This window comes from Heloderma suspectum, chromosome 6, assembly GCF_057233095.1.
Source record: "Heloderma suspectum isolate Gila_16-S chromosome 6, 16-S_ref, whole genome shotgun sequence".
In the NCBI taxonomy this organism is placed as follows: Eukaryota; Metazoa; Chordata; class Lepidosauria; order Squamata; family Helodermatidae; genus Heloderma; species Heloderma suspectum.
The window spans coordinates 78,194,671-78,216,372 of NC_139463.1; the positions used below are offsets into that span (position 1 = coordinate 78,194,671).

Consider the following 21,702-nt stretch of genomic DNA (forward strand, 5'->3'; position numbering starts at 1 on the left):
TCAATACATTCTCTCTAAAGGATCCCAATAAGACACATTTTCCTTTTTCTTTCACACCTTTCTCCTCCTCCTTCACAGTTTAACTGCCATTCCCATTGCCTTTAGGAAGAGCTTTCCTGGAACCTGGAGGACAGATTTCAGCACAGCACACTTAGGTACACATGGTGCCTGTGACATTCCTGCCCCAGGTTATACCTTCTTCAGCTTCTACCCCTTGAAACTGAAAGCAAAACCTCACAGGACACCTGCCTCCACTTTGGTCAGTTGTCCACTGACACACTGCCCCTTTTACTCTTTGGGTTAAAGAGACACCCAATATGCCCAATTGGTTCCTTCTACCTAATACAGAAGAAGTAACAATGGATTTTCTAATGATAACACAATAAGCCAAACAAATACATTCAATTTTGTATTTAAGCAAACAAACTTGCATTTTAAACAAGAACAATTATAGTTTATTTATAAAAGTTATAATTTATCACTTGATCAGTGCTTGGTCCTAGCTTACCTATTCTACCCCTTCTAAATCCTGGTTCCAAGCCCCCACTAACTAGGTGTAGCTTCTTCAATCCCTAAGGCCCTATCCAACTTCTATCTGTCAGTTCATTCCTTTTATAGGCCTTCGTACTGCACTCCCTATTAGCATGTTAGGAGAGTGAGTCCTAAGGTCTTCTAGTAACTGAAAGGCCATTCGGTTCAGAGGGAAGAAGCAGGCTTGTATTAACACAAAGGATGGCAATTGGGCCAACTCAGGGGCACAGTTCAGAAGATCTGGGGCTCATGCCCAAGTGATCCTTTCCTCACACCGCCCATGCCAAGCCATCAGAAATATAATAGGAGGCACTTTGGTTTCAAAGAAAGAGCTGGATCTGGTTGAGGGCATATTTTGGCTGAGGTGAAGGTTCCGAGAATTTAGCTTGAAATAAAACAAATTCCTTAAAAGGCTCGTAATAGCAACAATACCTCCTGAGTTGTTAAAATTTGTCACAGAGCAGTCTTTTAAAAACCCCAAATGAAATATTTGTATTTCCTTAGGTACAAACTATCCCTTTCATAAATTACTTGTTTAATAATTCATCTTGTCTCATGTGTTGGTGCCCACCTCACACCTGAGCCTCTTATACCATGCTACCAAGAGGTTTAGAGGTATTTTAACAGAATTGGTGGCAGCAGAAAAGGGTTACCCTGTGGAAGTATGAGTTATAGTGGTAGAGAGTTCCATAGGCCCTGAAATATAAGCATTTCCTCAAAGTAAGAAATACCATAGGTGGGAATGGTCAGTGAAGGAGCAGTTCCCCCAGAGGTGGTGGCAGTGCTGGGGAGAGGAAATCCCCCATAGGGTGGAGCCATAGGTGATATGGTTTAAACTGGGAAAATATCTCACCCAATTGATCTAAAAGGTGGCAGGCAAGGAGAGGTCAGATAACCCATGCCCATTTTGATGTAGAAAGGGTAAGATGAGGTTGATTTATAGGAATTCAAGGGTTTGATTATTTGCTTCCAGTGATTTGACAGTTATTTCCAGTTTTCCCTATAGTCATTGTTGGGGTTTGACTTTGTCAAACCATTTGTACTGTGTCTTTCAGGAAACATTTTGTGTTAGATCAAATGGACCATTTATGGAACTTCTTCCCAAGAGAGGTGAGACTGGCTTCCTCTCAGTTACACTCTATGTAGGCACTGAAGTCTGACCTATTCCTTTAAGATATTAATGGTGATGAATGTTGTATGTCACTATTTATTGTTAGTCTCTATTGAATATTCTTCTTTTTGTGTTTGTTCTTTGTTTTTTGTGATGCAGACATTCTTAATTACTTTTTAATCTACTTATATTGTATATTGCCTTTGGCAGCCCTGGCAGACCAGAAGTTTATTTAATAAATGTATTGAGTAAATAAATGATAAATATTTAAAATGGAACACATTATTCTCACATTAATCTGTTAACTCATTAGGTGATAGCAAATATTATTTGACAGCTATTCTAGTCCCACCAATAAAGATGGAACATATAGACATGCCTCAAATTCTACCCATTTAGTGACCACAAAGGGAGTAAGGTCAGGAAAGAGGTCACTACTTCCTTGGTCTTTGATGACTGTAAGGTCCTTATTTCATAACTAGAGACAGACAACTCAGTCTCTTTCCAGTATTTAGGGCTTCCACAGATGCTCAAACAATATTATTATTATTAGTATTGTGTGTGTGTGTGTGTGTGACCCGGAGCTGTGGTGTTGCCCAGGTGCCATAGTAATGTGATACTATTATCATGTTACCCTGAGTTACAGCCTGCCAGTTTCCCTACTCACATCAATTTTGTCCTCATAGTTCTGCTCACATGACTCAGTCTCTAGCCCAAACTCTGCTGCCAGTTTTCAATGTCACTTTACAGCCCTACCTCAATAATTCCCCTCTAAATGATCCTAAGAAAACAAATTTCTCTCTCTCCTCCTCCAACCGTCACTCCCATTTCCCTTAGAAAGTGTCTGCATGGAAGCTGGAGGAGAGATTTCTGCACAGCACTCTGGTGCCCACTACAGAAACAAATGAGGGAAACTGATGCCAGGAAAGGGGTGAGAAATGCATCCTTGCCTGGAAGATCTAGGGGATGGAATGGTAAAAGTGCTGCCACATCTACATAGGTGGGTGGCCTGGCAAGGGTAGGAGAAGATGAGAAGACGACAATGTGGACTGCTGTTGCTCTAGGGAGCGAACAGTGTAGCTCCTTCTTCCAGAAGACACTTGCAGTATTCTTTGGCATATATTTTCTACCTTCAATCTAGCCTTTTGCCCCACTCTGCACCTACCAGGACCAAAGGTCTGGTGTGGGAGTGAGTTGGGACTAAGGACCTCTAGGGAGGAAGAGTAAGGATGGAGAAAGAAAGCTTATGAGAAGGAACCATCAACAGCTACTGGTTATCTTCTGGCTGCAGTGATTACTGATTGTGTCCTGAGTTTCAACCATCTCTCTCTCTCTCTCTCTCTCTCACACACACACACACACACACACACACACACGACTTCCTGTTTAGCTCTAATTAAGTGAATCATTGTAATTTAACAGGGGAAAGTTTATTCCAGGCTTTATTCATTCTCAATGATATCATCATCCTGAGAGATGAAGGTTATGGAAGAATCATATACTTATTTCTTGGAGTCAGAAAGCTGACATGTAACATGCATTCAAGCAAGGGCACTGAGCCTTTAGGCTTTATCTCCAGCATTCTTCCACTGGTGAACTAGAAAGAAACAAAAGGAAATAATCACTTGCATGTGTATAAGGGTAACATGATGTAAAACATTCAAGAGATGATATATACTTCTAAGTGTTGATACAACCATTTTCACAACAGTGGATGCTTTAATGTAGGTTTTAAGTGAGTCTGAGACTGAAGTCCCCACTTGAGAATGTACAGGTTAAACATCAGAATGGGGGTGAGAGAGAGAAATACAGGGTGGTGGTGGTGAGGGGATTCTTCCTAAGTCCAGGGGGAATTACAGCTTAGTGGCGGCAGTGGTATGTTCTCTTCTCCTTCCTTTTCATTCTTTCTGCCACCACCATGAGCTGCAGTGAAGCTCCAGTGGGTGGCCAGCAGCAGACAAATACAGACAGGGGCTCTGCGTAGGGATGGTGCGAGCATCCGGTTGGGGCTTGAAGCCTGGCAAGAAGTTGCTGGTTCAGCAGCCCCCTGGATGCCAATTCATGGACCTGAGCTCTTGCCCAACTCACTGCATGCCGAGTTGGGCAAGAGCATGGGTGCCTGTTTCCTCAGTGAGTGAGCCAGCCACCTTTTGCGGAGAGGGAAGAAGGCTCCTTCCCCCATCCTTGCTACAGTGGCAGCACTTACACTTACATAAAACGACTAGCCTGTCCCTCACTGTTGCCACTGTAGCAAGGATGGGGGAAGGAGGAGAGGCACGCTGCCCTCTTCCCCTCTCATCCCCATGTTGGCAGCAACAAGGGACAGGCTGGTTGTTTTACATAAGTCTAAGAGCCTTACGGAAATCAAACCGCTTGTCCCTTGCTGCCACTGCTGCTGTAGCAGGTGGGGGTGGAGGGAAGAAGGAGGCACCTATCCTCCCCTCCACACACCTGCTACAGTGACAGCTGTGGCTGGATGTTTTACGCAAGTCTCTTACACTTACACAAAACAACCAGCCTGTCCCTCGCCGCAGCTGCTGTGTTAGGAAGAAGGACAATCATGGCACCCCAGCGCTCTTGCTGGAGGCCAGGGCTAGAGCATGGGGGCTGACTGCCGAGTTCCTTCTTCCCTGTGCCCAGCCCTTGACAGCCAGCGTGAGGAAGAAGGGCGACGGCCACCCTCAGTGCTATTGCCCTGGCCTCCTCCTCTAGAGTAGGCCAGGGCAAGAGGCTGGCAGCCAAGGACTCGGCAATCAAATCCTTGTGTACATAAAGCACAAGGGCTCGACTGGAGTCCTTGGTGTAGAGAAGAGGGGTGGCTCACACAGCTCCCAGGCGAGTTGGGAGGCTCGCTGAGCAGGTCCAGGCCGCAAGAGCTGGGGGGGGGAGCTCATCCAGCTCCCCCCACCCCTGACAGAGATTGGCTTCTCCATCCCTAGCTCCACTGCCATTGTTGCTTGCTGAGGCATGAAAGAGAAAGAAAGACCTTTCCTTGCCGCTATAACCATTACTGCCCTGAACTGATTGAGACATGTCACACATATGATAGCTCTCTTCAAGTACTTGAAAGGCTGTCACAGAGAGGAAGGCCAGGATCTCTTCTCGATCTTGCCAGAGTGCAGGACACGGAATGATGGGCTCAAGTTACAGGCAGACAGATTCGAGCTGAACATCAGGAAAAACTTCCTGACAGAGCAATACGACAATGGAACCAATGATCTAGGGAGGTGGTGGGCTCTCCCACACTGGAGGCATTCAAGACAGGGCTGGACAGCCATTTGTCAAGGATGCTCTGACTTGGATTCATGCACTGAGCAGGGGGTTGGACTTGATGGCCTTGTAGGCCCCTTCCAACCCTACTATTCTGTGATTCTATGACCCTCAACAAAATAATAACTGAAATCCTCCCATCAAAATACTCCACATACAAATTATGTGGAATATGGGTGAAGGTTACAGACTCAACAACTGTACACTGAAAAATGTAAATAATGAATAGGTGGTAACAACTATGTGTTTGCTGATATCTATATTCTGCACATACACTTTCTGGAAGGTATTCTGCTCTGGATCAAATCTTGGCTATTTGTAGGCAAATACAGGGAGCAATGCAATGGAACAGTCAAGTTGGCAAGCAAATGGCCAAGCACACAGGTTTCACTCCAAGGAGATTTTGGTTAAGGCAGGGGAGGTCAAAATCCAGGCAGAGGTCAGAACTCAGGCAGTCAAGGAGGATCAGGCAGCCAAGGAGGATCAGGCAGCAGCAGCAGTCAAGGCAACAAGCCAGAGGCCAAATGCCAGTACCAGTAAATCAGTCAGGTACGTCACGCAGTCCAGCAGCAGGGCCATTAGGCAGTCCAGAAGGTCAGTAAACAGAGCATCAAGCACAGGGCACAATTCAGGAGGCAAGGTGCAAGGCAGAAGCAGGATGGACCAAGTTGTTCCAACACTGGCTGGGCTTCCAGTGAAGGCTTATAAGCCGAAACCCACCCAGAGCTCAGCTGGAGCAATCAGAGCTCCCTTTCTAGAGCCTACTCCTGAGGAGTCTTTTTCTCCTGAGGAGACCTTTTCCAGAGGTGAGCACTCCTTTGCACAGGAGCCCTACAAGTCAGTCACTTGAGGTGACAATGCTTCTGGGGATCAGGGGGTGGCTCAGCCTCTGCCTCAGAGGCAGAACCCCTTTCTCCTGACAGGGATGGCATGGTAACCACCTCCCCCAAGGGCTCAGGTTGTGGGTCTGGTGGCAGTCCTTGGTCTGGGGTACCCTGGGCTTCTGGAGCCTCTAGCACCTCCTCTGAGGAGGACTCCTCCAGTCGGGGTATGACAGAAGGCTGGCTTATCTGTGGCTCCCTTTGAGTGTCCTTCAGTTCCAAACTCGGATTCGCCACTGCATAATGTGTGAAATGGTTCTTCAAGTACCTATTTGCTAGGGATGGAGAGACTCACCCCAGCCCACCTTATGTGGCACTCATGGGACTCCTGCAGGCTGCCCAACTCTACTCACTATGTGCAGTGAGCTGCCAGGTGGCCTGCAGATGTCCAGCCCATGGCCTCCTGGTCCCACATTGAGCCACATTTTAAAGGTCCATTTTATGCAAATGACTGTAAAGCAACCCATTTATGCAAGATTTCAGGCATAAATGGTCTATTTAGGCTATTTGCGCCTGTAATTTTGCGCAAATGGGCTGCTTTATGGCCACCCATTGCATAAAATGGCCCTTTACAAAAAAAGGCCGACCTGCCATTTTGAGTCTTGGTGAGGGAGGGGGATCACCATGCTTGCCTGACTCAGTGCACACCAAGTCATGCAAGTGCGGGGTTCCATGGATTGGTGTCCAGGGGGCCAATGGGCTACTAACGGCTTCTAGTCCTGATGGCTATGTGCTACCTCCAGTACCAGAGGCAGTAAGCCCATGTACACCAGTTGCTGGGGAACATGGGTGGGAGGGTGCTGTTGCACTCATGCCCTGCTTGTGGGTTCCCAGTTGACAGCTGGCTAGCCACTGTGTGAACAAAATGCTGGACTAGATGGACCCTTGGTCTGATCCAGCACGGCTCTTCTTACGTTCTTATGTTATGTTCCTAACTATAGGTGGGAACAACTTCATGTTTGCTGACGTGTATATTCTATATATATTGTTACTGGGAGGATGGATTGTCTGTGGCTTCCTGAGTGTGGTTCCAGTTTAAAGCTAGGATTTGCCATTGCATAATGTGTGAAAAAGTCCTTCAAGGATTTGCTTTGTAGAATCCTTCCTGTGTCTGTGACTGATTTGAGACTTGAGAGAGACTTTGGTTTCCTATGAAATCGGAACATACATCTGTCCTTTCAGTGTCACCTCTCATCAAATGAGTTCTGCAGACCTTGCAAGTACTCAACTGGCAACCAATACCATCCACATATAATGATAGAAAATTGGAAGGGTACTTGAAGGTAATCTAGACCAACCCCCTGCTCATTTCAGGAGAAGCCACAAGTAAAACACTCCTCTCTACTTATCCTGAAGATCTCCCACACAGTCTTTTTGTTACTTTTGTAATCCTGAAACAAAAATCCCATACACTAAGTGAATATTTTCCTGTAGTGAGTAAGGGGGCACAGAGTTTGTAGGGAAAGTTATTCTCTATAATGGCCCAATAATTCCTGGGTATTGGTGCAACATAAATGACCCATAAGTAATGAGTCCCCAACCCACTGGACTGGTCATAGGATGTGTCTCTGAACATCCTTTCTCTGGCATCATCTTTAATAAACAACTGAAACCTTGTTACAGAAATCATATTACCACATCAGCTCACCAGAGATGGTTAGTTCTCTCCAAGAGCAGCTCGAACGCTTTCAACCAGTTTTGAACCCTGAAACAAGAGGCACACATTCTGAGACATTACCGGGTAAAGACCTTCCCAAGGATCTCCACCCAGCTGAATAATTTAGGGTGCAGTCCTAAGGGGATAGGCAGCCACTGCCAAACTCAGAGGCAACCACCTATCCAATGCAGGGCAGGAGAAGCATGGAGGGGATCATCCCCTCCATGCTTCAGCTACCCTGCATTTGTGTCTAGGCCGTCAATTTCGGCTATCTAGCCTCGGGAAGGTGCAGTGGGGGAAGTGGCACATAGGATGTGTCATACCGGCATTTCCTCCTTCCCCGAACGCCCCCCAGAATGCCCCGTTTTCATCACTCCATGCTCCGCTTCTGAGCACGGAGTGTGCGAGACAACATGGGAGTGGGGGAAGGTCAGTTCTCCTGGAACTGACCTCAGTGCGCTGACTCTGAGGTCGGTTCCTGGAAACCAACATATCCTATGGCTTTCTACCCGTTAACTAGCGGCCATAGGATTGCTCCCTCCATCACTCTAGTAGTAATGCTAGTTTTAGTAGTCTTTATTGGGGATGTGCACGGACCCCTCTCTTTGCTTAGTGGCTGCCATTTGCGTGACTGCTTTTACTGTGATAGGCTATGTAAATACTTATGTAGCCTATCACAGAAAGAGCAGTGGTGCAAATGGCGTAGCGGCTGCCATTTGCATCCCTGCTCTTTGCCGTGATAGGCTATGTAAATACTTACGTAGCCTATCACGGCAGCCTGGCAGGATGCAAATGGCGGCTGCAGCAGCAGGCCGAAAGACCAACCGCCACTGCCGGAGTGGCTGCCGCCATCGCCGCCGGAGCCCCAGGTATGTTTCGTTCCGGGGGATTCTGCGGGGTGGCGGGGAGTGGGAGGCTGTTCTGCCATGGGTTTCAGGGGGCTGAATGCCAGTGCATTCGGCCTCACTGAAATCCGTGGCAGAATTCTCTGCCATCCCTACTGAGGTGCCTCAGCGATGAGCCACTTCACTTTGGGGCACCTCAGTGCTGTTCGGATCATGCCGAGTACCTCCAAAGCAGCCTGCTTTGCTTCGGGATTTGGACCGAAGTGGTGTATAGCCCTAGTCTGTATTATTAACTATATTTAGGTCCATTTTTTCCACTCTGAAGAAACTTAATACTCAACCTGCACCCCACCGCCACTCTAAATTTATAACAACAACAACAAAACAACCCTTCCTAAGGTAGCCCAGACCATTGTAATTCTACATTTCTAGAGCATGGAATTCAAACACAAACAAACCTTATTATTATTATTATTATTATTTGAAGAACACACTCAAGGCACCCAGCCATCTGTCACTGAGAATAAGGCCAGGGCCCTGTAATTACACCCCAACCCTGTGGCCTTGTCCTTGTCAGGCTGCCACATAAAGAAAACATGCACTGGATGCTTGTCCTTCTCAAACGTATACCTCTGCTGTAAAACATTCTTCATGGTTGTCAGCTTCACAGCATTTTGTCAAGAGGCCAGTGAAATCTGTTACCACAGCTGCAAATTGTTCATCTGTGATGGTGGGCTTGTGTTTAAGCAAGTTGACAAGCATCCTGTAATAAGAACAACAATTAGCCATAGCACACATCATTGCACACCTTCCTAATTCCATGGAAAGCAAGAGCCACCCCATCCTTACTGGGCGGGATGGCACATCATTTTAAGTCATGATGGACTTAAACAAGGTAGAGAGAGCTGTACTGACAGGAATTTCATAGTGTCAGGTCACTCCATGCAATATTGACTCCCAGTTACAAAGCCAATAAAAATTGCTAAAGACTGAGAGGAAAATGAAAGGGAGCCAAAATCGCATAGAAAAATAATATTTCTGTTTTTGGCAGGAAGAGTGATGGAGTAATAGAAGAGCTGAGCAGGCAGGGAGATTGACTTGGAGTCAGGATGGCTAAAGGAAGTAAAACAGAGAAGGCAAAAAGGGCACACAGACATTGGCATGAGGGTTAGAAGAAGCAGGCACCCACGAAAGGAGACAGGGAAGGAACCAGCAGGTTGAGGGAAGCAGTGGGAGGCTAAATAAGATGACTTGCTGACTGAGTGAGAGGCCAGAGAGAGGAGATTCAGATGGGCAGAAAATTAAGCATGAGAGTTCATGGACACAACAGGTGAATTTGGTCAGGAGCTGCAGAGGTGAGGAAGGCTAAACTTCATGTATTGATTGACTTAAAATAACTGGCCAAATATTGGGCTGCATGCCTCTAGTTTCTTACCTTTGCTTCTTTTCTTGCAGATCCTTTGGGTTTGTTGAACACAAATCCACATGGAATTTGAACAATTCATGATTGAATGGGACAGGAACATACTCTGGATCTTCTCCCAAGCCACTGAAGCATTCCCAACGGAAAGCATAGGAGTCATCACAGCATCGGCTAACTTGTTTATTTATAGGATGCTCTTCATGTCGCTGACATATAGCTCCTAGCACTAAATCTGTCTAGAGAGAAAGAGAGAGAGTGAATCTGTTTCTGAACTAAACAATTACCTATTTGTTGCATAAATTACCACAATTTTAATAGGATATCTTACTTACTTACTTACTTACTTACTTATTACATTTTTATACCACCCAATAGCCAAAGCTCTCTGGGCAGCTCACAACAATTAAAATGATAAAATACAAAACAATAAAATATAGATGATAGAATACAATATAAAAGTTTAAAACTACACTATAAAAATAAAATAATCGAACAGAACTTGCAGCAAGAAATTTAAAATACAATATCAAATAAAGACAAACTAAAAAAAATAAAATGCCTGGGGGAATAAAAAAGGTATTCACCTGGCACTGAAACAAGGACAACACAGGCACCAGGCAAACCTCTCTGGGAAGCTAATTCCACAACTGGGATGCCGCCACAGAAAAGGCCCTCCTTCTAGTAGCAACCCATCTCACGTCCTTTGGCAGGGGCTCTCGGAGGAGGACTGCTGAAGCTGATCTTTCAGACAGCCTAAACCCAAGCCATTTACGGCTTTGAATGTTAGTACCAGCACTTTGAATCGGGCCCAAAAATGGACCGGCAGCCAGTGCAGATGAAAGAGTGCTGGCATAATATGATCATATTGGACAGTCCCTGTTAACAGTCTCACTGCCCTATTTTGGACCAACTGAAGTTTCCGGACCATTTTCAAAGGCAGCCCCACATATAACACATTGCAGGTAGGGATGTATGAAACTCCCCTTACCTGGCTCCTCCGGGTTCCGCTGGGGGGGGAGGCGCTCCGTCCCTCCCCCTGGAATCCTGGCCGGCCGGCTCTGCTCCGCGGGGATTCCGCAGCAGCCGGACATCCGGCCGCTGGCTAGCAGGGACGCAAATGGCGGCTGCCATAGCTGCTGCCGTTTGCATCCCTGTAGTCAGCTGTGATAGGCTACGTAAAGACTTACATAGCCTATCACGTCTGGCTTTAAAAAAACCCAAAAAACGCGCGTATGCAAATGGCAGCAGCTACGGCCACCACCATTTGCGTTCCTTATTTTTGGCCGTCTTAGTCTATGTAAATATTTTAGGGATGGCGGAGAATTTCTCCCCGAAACTTCAGGGGGCTGAGCGCCAACGTGTTCGGCCCCCCGAACAAGTTTCGGGGAGAAATCCTCCACACACACCCCACCCCCTGCACCCCCCCCGGGATGGGACTTACCTTCCCTGAATGTCCCTCCCGGCGGTGGGTCCGGCTGGCGGTTCGTCGGGTGTTCAAGCAGGGCGGGAGCGGCAGCCGGTCTTTCGACCGGCTGCCGCCGCCGCCATTACAAGAAAAGAAAAAAAACAAAAGTCCCCTGATAGGCTACGTGACGATTCACGTAGCCTATCACGGCTAGATTTGCAAAGTCAGCCGTGATAGGCTATGTCAATCATCATGTAGCCTATCACGGGTGACTTAAAAAAAAAAAAAAAAGTGTGTACGGATAATGGCGGCCCCCATAGGGAGCCGCCATTCCCGTTCCTTATTTGGTCGCTGTAGTCTACGTAAATGTTTACGTAGACTACGGCGAAAATAAGGGCAACGCTATTTGCGTTGCCCTTATTTTCACCATAGTTTACGTAAACATTTACGTAGACTACAGCAACTAAATAAGGAACGCGAATGGCGGCTCCCTATGGGGGCCGCCATTCGCGTACGCGCTTTTTTTTTTTTTTGAAGTCACCCGTGATAGGCTACGTGACAATTCATGTAGCCTATCACGGCTGACTTTGCAGATCTAGCCGTGATAGGCTACGTGAATCGTCACGTAGCCTATCAGAGGACTTTTTTTTTTTACTTTCGCGTTCGCGGCCGGGTGAGGCGGGAAGCCTCCTCCCCGGCCTGAATTTCGGCCGGGCGAGGTGGGAAGCCTCCCCCCTGGCCTGAATTTCGGCCGGGTGAGGCGGGAAGCCTCCCCCCCGGCCTGAACTTCACGGGGGGAGCAGCGAAGCGCTCCCCCCCACCGCGAACAAGCTGCGAGAACAGGTAAGTGACTTTCGTCCACCCCTAATATATTTACATAGACTAAGATGGCGAAAATAAGGGGGAACACAAATAGTAGATGGGGCAGGGCCTTCTCAGTGATGGCATTTAGGTTTGGAACTCCCTTCCCCGAGAAGCCTGTATAGACACTAAGGATGTCAGAGAATTCCACCATGGACTGAAATGGGATAGAATTCCCTTCAGTCCATGCCATGGAATCCTCTGAGGAACGGCACCATGAGGTCCTGCGGAGCCAGCAGTCATGCAGCTTTTTTTTCGTCATCTGCAAGGAGTCGTGAATTTTTTGTAAATAAAAACGCAGTGTAGTATAGTCCGATAATAAATATGTAAGTTTTTTTTTAAAAAATGAATTGTGCTCACCGCCTTGTTTGTGGGTGTTCTTTTTAAATTGAAATCCTCCATCTCCGTTTACTTTCAGCCAAAACACTTCCTCTTCCTAGGGGCTTCCCAAAAGAATGCTGTCTTGGGTGTGCCTGAGCGATAAACTATTTGTTTAAAGCAATGCTGTTTTAAAGAAAGAAAAAAACTTTTAAAATGACCATAACAGTCCTGGAGTGGTATGGTCATTTTAAAAGTTTCTTTCTTTCTTTAAAACAGCATTGCTTTAAACAAATAGTTTATCGCTAAGGCACACCTAAGACAGCCTTCTTTTGGGAAGCCCCTAGGAAGAGGAAGTATTTTGGGTGAAAGTAAACGGAGACGGAGGATTTCAATAAAAAAACAAAACAAAATGTAAATATTTATGAAAAATAGCAATTCTTACAGAAGTTATGCAGACGCACAGAGACGGCTGGGCACCGGAATTACGGTTGTTGGTATGGATTTATCTCGTAATTTTTGGAGCGGAAAAAAAAGAGGAGAATTCTGGGGGCTTGTGAACGGTGGACCAGAGCACTGGCTGCAAACTTCAGAAGTCAAGCAGCACAGAAGCTACACAATTCGTACATCCCTAATAGACACTTCCCTTTACACCCTGAAATACCATGTAAAGACCATTTTCTTCAATGGATGTTTTATAGTGGGTTTTCTCCTGGACTGGTTTGTGAAGGCTGCTTTCTGTTATTGTGACAGTTACATTCATACTACTTGATCATATATTATTTTATTCCAATTTGGATTTTTTTTTTAAAAAAGAATGGGCATTATTTTTATTTTTGTGAGTTGTTTTGGTGTTATATGGTTGAAAAGAAGCAAAAAATATAACAAAATAAACCGTGGATAAAGAAAGAAATGGGAGAAGTAAATATGAAGGAGAAAAGACTCACATATTCCTCAGCACATATCAGTCTATGAGCGTCATCCTGATGGCAGCATTTGGTAGCAACTCCTGTGAGTTTCTTTGTGTACTTGTACAGTTCCTCAAATGTTAGCTGGGGTGCTCTCTTGCCATAGGAGAAAAGGAGCCTGCAACAACAAGAGCCCAGTAGAATTCAGTCAGAGGGGATATGGAGTGTGATCCACAGCTGGGGTGGATTTCCTGTAGTGTTCAAGGAGTCTGACAAGAAATTGCATTGCCTTCCACAAACTGAGGGCCTAACTGTGAGAGGTTCAGAAAAAGTAAGGCCTCTTCTACAAGGATTACCCACCCATGAAGCAGGGTGAGGCATCTGCATGAGGTGATGGTGTTGGAAGAGTGGGGAGTTGTGCCACTCCCACTTACACCCCAGCCAAGAGAGCCCACCAGTACCACCTGCAGGTGCTCTGGGGAGTCCCACCAGCCTCTCTCACACCATGGCATTTCCCACAGTGAGAGAACAGCTCAGGGGGATGTCTGGAGAAGGTGCCAGCCCTCTGTTGCTGCTAGGAATGTCCGTGGAATCTGCCGCGGACTCCAGTGAGGCTGAATTCCAGTGATTTGGCCCCCTGAAGTCCATGGTGAGACGAACGCACTTATCTGTGCCTCTCTGGACCAAATATCCACCCCTGGCCAGTTCTGTTCTGCCATCTGTGCGGAACCCGGAAGTAAGTGAACGGATGCAAATGGTGTCCCCATTTTTCCTTGCAATAGGCTACGCCTCTCTATTTACGTAGAAACTTATGTAGCCTATCACGTGAAAAAACAGGGATGCAAACGATGTAGCGGACACCATTTGCATCCGTGGTTTTTCACATGATAGACTACATAAGTGTCTATGTAAATAGAGACGCGTAGCCTATCGCAAGAAGAAATGAGGACGCAAATGGCGTAGCTGAGCTGATGCCATTTGCATCCGGAGAGCACAGTAGGAGCCGGGATGGAGCCGGCCAGCTCAGATTCCGGGGGAGGAATGGATCACCTCCCCCCCGGCAGACCCCCCCCCCCCGTAGATGCAAGGTAAGGGGATCCATACATCCCTAGTTGCTGCAGGGCTCTGGATCGCGACTGTGGCCATGTCCCTGCAAGACCTCATCAGATCACAACAGTGCCTGGCATGATCATTGGCTGGGCCTCATCGGCTGCTGAGACCTCACAAGAAGTCCTTCACTGTGGTGGCCCCTACTCTGTGGAACTCCCTCCCTAGGCAACTCTGCCATGCCCCATCTTTAATGAGCTTCTGCCATGCCTTGAAAACGTGGTTATTCAGGCAGGCATTTGGGGTGGGCTAGGGAAATTTCAGAAAATGATGTTTTAATGTGTAATCTTATTGTTTTCAAACTGTTTGTATTATTGTACATCACCCAGAGTGGCTGGGTGACTGACCAGATGGGTGGTTAAGAGAGTAAATAAATAAATAAATAAGAGCCACACATCCACTCACAAGATTTCGCGAGAGCCCTAGCATGGCAGCAAAGGTAAGGGTGGATGGCAGCAGTGGCAGGAGGGAGGGGCATGCGGAAGTGGCAGGAGAGAGGGCAGCAAGGTTGCAGTAGTGCAGGATGTGTTTCAGGTGGCCAGAGAGCTCGTGCTGGGCCTGCTATTTTATGTACGTTTTGGTGGGACTGTGGAAATTTGTTGTTGTTGTTCAGTCATGTCCGACTCTTTGTGACTCCATGGACCATAGCACACCAGGCCTTTCTGTCCTCCGCTCTCTCCCGGAGTGTGCTCAAGTTCATATTCATTGCATCGGTGATGCTATCTAGCCATCTCATCCTCTGCTGTCCCCTTCTCCTTTTGCCCTCAGTCTTTCCCAGCATCAGGGTCTTTTCCAGGGACTTTTCTCTTCGCATTTGGTGGCCAATAGAGATGTACGAAAGTCAGTTACCTTTTTGATGGGGTGATTCACGGCGGAAGGGAGGCGCACCGCACCTCCCCCCAAAATCCTAACCTGGCCAGCTCCGCTCAACAGAGTTTCTGCGTAGCTGCCAGCCGGGGCCGACCACAGCCAGACATCTGGCTGCTGGGCAGCCTGCACGGACGCAAATGGCGGCTTCCGTAGCCACCGCCATTTGTGTCCCTGTATTTAGCCGTGATAGGCTACATAAATATTTACCTATTTACGTTAATATGTAATCTGGCTCTCACCGAGATCCATGGCGGAATTCTCTGACATCCCTAATGGCCAAAATGTTTGAGCTTCAGCTTCAGTATCTGTCCTTCCAATGAGCACTTAGGGTTGATTTCCTTTAGGATGGACTGATTTGACCTCCTTGCAGTCCAGGGGACTCATAAGAGTCTTCTCCAGCACCACAGTTCGAAAGCATCGATTCTTCGGCGCTCAGCCTTCCTTATAGTCCAGCTCTCACAGCCATACATTACTACTGGGAAAACCATAGCTTTGATTATGCGGACCTTTGTTGGCAAGGTGATGTCTCTGCTTCTGACTATGCTGTCTAGGTTTGCAATAGCTTTCCTCCCAAGGAGCAAGCGCCTATTAATCTCATGGCTACAGCCACCGCCTGCAGTGATCTTGGAGCCCAAGAAAATAAAATCTGTCACTGCTTCCATTTCTTCCCCTTCCATATACCAGGAAGTGATGGGGCCAGATGCCATGATCTTCGTTTTTTTAATGTTGACTTTCAAACCAGCTTTTGCACTCTCCGCTTTCACCCCCAATAAGAGGCTCTTGAGATCCTCTTCGCTTTCTGCCATTAGGGTGGTATCGTCTGCGTATCTGAGGTTGTTGATAATTCTCCCAGCAATCTTAATTCTGACCTGTGATTCATTCAACCCGGTGTTTCTCATGATGTACTCTGTATATAAGTTAAATAAGCAGGGCGACAATATACAGCCTTGTCAAACTCCTTTCCCAATTTTGAACTAATCGGTTGTTCCATGTCTGTTTCTTACTGTTGCTTCTTGACCCTCGTACAGGTTTCTCAGGAGACAGGTAAGGTGGTCTGGTACTTCCATCTCTTTCAGAATTTGCCAGAGTTTGTTTGTTGTGATCCACACAATCAAAGGCTTGAGCATAATCAATGAAGCAGAAATAGATGTTTTTCTGGAATTCTCTTGCTTTCTCCATGATCCAGAGAATGTTGGCGATTTGATCTCTAGTTCCTCTGCCTCTTCGGAACCTAGCTTGTGCTTCTGGTAGTTCTCGGTTCACATACTGCTGAAGCCTAGCTTGTAGGATTTTGAGCATCACCTTGCTGGCATGTGAAATGAGTGCAATTGTACGATAGTTTGAACACTCTTTGGCATTGCCCTTCTTTGGAATGGGAATGTAAACTGACCTTTTCCAGTCTTGTGGACACTGTTGAGTGTTCCAATTCCAAATTTGTTGGCATATTGAGTGCAGCACTTTAACAGCCTCATCTTTTAGGATTTTAAATAGCTCAGCTGGAAGACTGTCATCTCCACTAGCTTTGTTGTTAGTAATGCTTCCTAAGGCCCACTTGACTTCACTCTCGAGGATGTCTGGCTCAAGTTCAGTGACCGCACTATCATGGCTATCAGGGACATTAAGATCTTTCCTGTATAGTTCTTCTGTGTATTCTTGCCACATCTTCTTAATCTCATCTGCTTTTGTTAGGTCCCTGCCATCTTTGTCCTTTATCATGCCTGTCTTTGCACAAAACATTCCCTTGAGATCTCCGATGTTCTTGAAAAGATCTCTAGTCTTTCCCATTCTATTGTTTTCCTTGATTTCTTTGCATTGTTCATTTAAGAAGGCCTTCTTGTCTCTCCTTGCTATTCTCTGGAACTCTGCATTCAGTTGGATATATCTTCCCCTTTCTCCCTTGCTTTTTGCTTCCCTTCTTTCCTCAGCTACTTGTAAAGCCTCCTCAGACAGCCACTTGATTTTCTTGCATTTCTTTTTCTTTGGGATGGATTGAGTTGCTGCCTCCTGAACAATGTTACAGACCTCTGTCCATAGTTCCTCGGGCACTCTGTGTATCAGGTCTAATCCCTTAAACCTATTCCTCACCTCCACTGTGTATTCATAAGGGATATGACTTAGGTCATACCTGAATGGTTTAGTGGTTTTCCCTACGTTCTTCAATTTAAGCCAAAATTTTGCAACAAGAAGCTCATGATCTGAGCCACAGTCAGCTTCTTGTTTTTACTGACTGTATACAGCTTCTCCATCTTTGACTGCAAAGTACATAATTGATCTGATTTCGATATTGACCATCTGGTGATGTCCATGTGTAGAGTCGCCTCTTGTGCTGTTGGAAAGGAGTGTTTGCTACGATCAGCATGTTCTCTTGACAATTAGCCTTTGTCCTGCTTCATTTTGTACACCAAGGCATGCTTGCCTGTTATCCCGGTGATTTCTTGACTTCCTACTTTAGCATTCCAATCCCCTATTTTGAAAAGGACATCTTTTTGTGTGTGTTAGTTTTAGAAGGTGTTGTAGGTCTTCATAGAACCGATCAACCTCAGTTTTTTTGGCCTCAGTGGTTGGGGCATAGACTTGAATTACTCTGATGTTGAATGGTTTGCCTTGGATTCGTACTGAGATAATTGTGTCGTTTTTGAGCTTGTACCCCAGTACTGCTTTTCCCACCCTTTTATTGACTATGAGTGCTACTCCATTTCTTCTAAGGGATTCTTGCCCACAGTAGTAGATATGATGGTCACCTGACTAAAATCTGCCCATGCTTGTCCATTTTTGTTCACTGATTCCCAAGTTGTTGATGTTCAATCTTGCCATCTCATGTTTGATCACCTCCAGCTTACCTTGATTCATTGATCTTACATTCCAGGTTCCTAAACAATATTGTTCTTTACAGCATCGGATTTTCTTTTCACCACCAGACACATCCACAGCTGAGTGTCCTTTCGGCTTTGGCACAGCCGCTTCACTCTTTCTGGCGCTACTTGGAAATACCCTCTGCTCTTCCCCAGTAGTATATTGGACACCTTCCAACCTGAGGGGCTCATCTTCCAGCATCACCTCTTTTAGCCTTGTGATATGTTCCATGGAGTTTTCTTGGCAAGAATACTGGAGTGGGTTGCCATTTCCTTCTCCAGTGGACCACATTTTGTCAGAACTCTCCGCCATGACCAGTCTGTCTTGGGTGGCCCTGCATGGCATAGCTTATGGCTTCACTGAGTTATGCAAGCCCCTTCGCCACAACAAGGCAGTGATCCATGAAGGGGACTGTGGAAATTAGTCCAGTTCAATCCCAGATCTCTTCCCATCCCCCAAAGTCTAATGCTGCTGCCTATGCAAGCACACTCTTCACTCATTCCCATGAGTTTGTGTCACAGCTGGTGGAACTTTATATATCATAGCTGACACTGGATGCCGGAGACAGGTAAGGGTGCAATCTGATGCATATTTAGACAGAGAAAAGTCCCACAACTCCCAGCCTTCCCTACCCAGCAATGCTGGCTTGGGAAAGCTGGGAGTTTTTCTGTCTAAACATGCATAAGGTTCTTCCTGAAAAGATTTTATATTTTTAAAATGTGGGCAAATAGTAATGGTTGTTTCTTTGTCCCAGCAGCATTCAATGTATCTTGAGGTCACTATGCATGTAGATTAGATTGGTCTAATTAAGTCTGCCTAACTGTAGTTTTTTTTGGCTCCAACATCATCCCAGCTACTTCCCTCTCTCTGAATTCAGAGTTGCAGTCTGCAATGGATAGTGGAGTGGGCTACCAATGGACAGTGGGCTACAGTGGATTGTGGGCTACGAATGGACAGTGAAACTGGGGAGATGGTTTTGCAGAACATTCTCCTAGGGAGGTCTGAAATCCTCCAACAATTCAGGAGTTGTTCGCAAAAGAAAATGTTCAAAAATTTATCAGAATTTTTTTTTCAGAGAAATTTTGGCCCAGCCCGCATTACTTCTTTTAGTGCAAACATAACTAATTTTGCACTTTCAAACCAATATGTGAGCCAAAAGTTAAATTATCCTCCAAACCATAATCCGTACCAATATGACTTTTTCAATGGAGTTCTCCAATCAAAGTAATGACCACAACAATGCATATATTTGTGACATGTGAACACAAAAAAGTTTACATTAGTGATCCCCCCAATGCAGTATTTTGGGGAAATTGCTTTCAAAAATGTGTACATTGGACAAAATGCATGCATTTGGGAAAATGCACTGAACAATGCACAAGAATTTTCACACAAGCTTTCTGAATGCAAATCCCCAGTGTTCTTCATGAACCCAACTTATTTTTTTTTAAATGAGAATCTGAGAGAAACTGAAATTGATGGATTCATTCCTCCCTACCCTACCATACATACTTTCAGTTTTGTTTCCTATCAGACCAACACAGCTACTTAAATCTTTAGCTACTAAAAGCCTTGAGCTAAAATGGTCCAGGCCACTGAGCATCTGGCCATGATTTGCAACATAGCAGAGAAGAGCAACATACCCATTTTGGAAGAGGTAGTCTCCCATATTCTTGTGGAGATCACAGTTCTTCTTTACTACTTCCAGGGTGTCAGCAATGTGTTTTTTGAATTCTTCTTCCTGAAAAGAAAAGAAAATAGTGGAATTGCTGTTAAATGTTTACATTGTGATGACTGCAGCTGCAAGAAGAAATGTAGGCAACCTTCAGATGAGGCCTGAACTGGACTTAGAAGGTTATTCATATCATGTATGTGTGCTATGAAGTGCACATGAAAGTGGTGTTAAAGGAGGCTGGAGAAAGCCAATACTTCTAAAGACAGCTCAGTATAGGATTGCAGAATATCATTTCCCAAAGTGCCTGAGGCAATTTGAGGAGTAAAATCATTTGCAAGGGAAAAGCAGTGACAAATACTGTAAGGGTATGTATGTTTAGACAGAAAAAATTCAACTCCTGGCATTTCTCAGCCAGCTGTGGACTTTTTTCTGCCTAAACATGCATATGATTGTGCCCTAAATAAATAAATACTATAAATAAACAAACACATAGAACAAATAAATAAAAAATAACATTAGATGAGCAAGGAGTTTACTTTACACATTAAATTTAAATATCCTGTTACTGAATGATGGATAGAAATATTGCAATATTGAAGTTGGATAGAAATATTGCTATTATTTGGAATCATCCGTCCATGCTTTATATACCCATTTCTTTTTGTCAGCTTCTCATCTCTGTTCAAATAGGTTTACAGATAAGGTATCTGAGGCAATACAAAACTTACAAAATGGTTTAAGCAGAGCAACAGTGCAATACAACAATGCATGTACCTGCAAGTTGCAACCTGAGAGTGAAATGGAGAATTTTCTTTTCTCACAAGTCATCATACTTAAAGATCACTCTGAACCTAAAATTCACCCTCTCTTTCTTGAAATGTCCTTTATGTGAACATAACCATGGATAACTCTGAAGGCTTGTGTCAAGGTTCCACTTATGACATGGACTTCCTGAGCGACGGTTAAGGATCTCTTGCTTCTTTCAGAGTCTCACCTTCCTTCTTTTAAACCTCCCCTTCCCAGCAATGTGGGGTTTAGGCTGTAGACATGGGGGGACTGACACTCTAGACAGAGGGTTTAACCGCAACAGTTTACTAGCAGATTTAAAGCAAACAAATTACAACAAAAGTTATTTACACCATAGCTCTGAGTGATACCAAAGGCATTAAAAGAAAATAAAAGTTGCAAAATGCAAGGTCCTTTAACCTAGCTGTGCTTAGACTTTTCTAGGATGCTTCTTCCTACTCACGCTTCAGACTCTGCTCTCACTTCAGGCCCATTTGGATGGGCAGGATTGGATACTGCCCTAAGTATGAGGGTGTGATCTGTTGGCTTGGGGTTTAAGGAACTATGCCTGTGATGGTGGCAAGGAATAGCAGGCATTCAAATGGTGCCAGAAGCATGGTGGTATCCCCACCTCAGAGTCCCATGGGCTGCACAGAGGCCAAAATGGCTATTGTTGTAGCAAGGAGTCTCAGCTTGTAGGCAAGCTCTCAGGTTATGTCAACATGAAATCTGGGAACATTACAGCAAAGAAAGCTGCAATCTACAGGCATGGCCTTGTGTCCATCAGCATCAACACCTCCCACAGGGGTCTCCCATCTATTCCTTACTATGAGCTCAAATGAAAGCTCAATCATGCAGTTCTGCTGTCACTTACAGTGTCCTCCAAGGAGAGCATTATTGGTTTGTCAAGAACTCATGGTCCACATACTGGGGAAATGACAGCTTCATCCTCATGCCCATGGAAGACAGAAACTGTGGAGTAGCTATAGATGCCACATTCCAAATCATGGCATAACTGGACCACACCATGGGAAGCTCCTTCAGGCTATCCCAAAAGATAGCCAAGACCAATGTTATTTTATTTTTTCAAACAAATCAGGATCACCCAATTCTCTCTCTCTCTCTCTCTCTCTCTCTCTCTCTTTTAATCTATTTTTATTTTATTTTTATAGATGAGATAAGCAGTACCAACAATATAATC

At 45.4% G+C, this 21,702-nt stretch overlaps 1 protein-coding gene across 2 annotated transcripts in view; it reads right to left on the reverse strand.

Annotated features, from left to right (window-relative positions):
- Positions 1–397: 397 nt before the first annotated feature.
- Positions 398–21,702, reverse strand: part of LOC146341312 (albumin-like) — a 65,647-nt gene continuing 44,342 nt past the window's right edge. For both annotated transcript variants that reach the window (XM_084807193.1, XM_084807192.1), the window contains 6 exons: positions 19,684–19,781; positions 13,250–13,388; positions 9,731–9,954; positions 8,926–9,058; positions 7,442–7,498; positions 398–3,239 (listed from right to left, as the gene is read on the reverse strand). In XM_084807193.1, the coding sequence (XP_084663319.1) occupies positions 7,451–7,498; positions 8,926–9,058; positions 9,731–9,954; positions 13,250–13,388; positions 19,684–19,781 (642 nt within the window). In that variant the 3' untranslated portion in view covers positions 398–3,239; positions 7,442–7,450. The remainder of the gene's footprint in view (positions 3,240–7,441; positions 7,499–8,925; positions 9,059–9,730; positions 9,955–13,249; positions 13,389–19,683; positions 19,782–21,702) is intronic.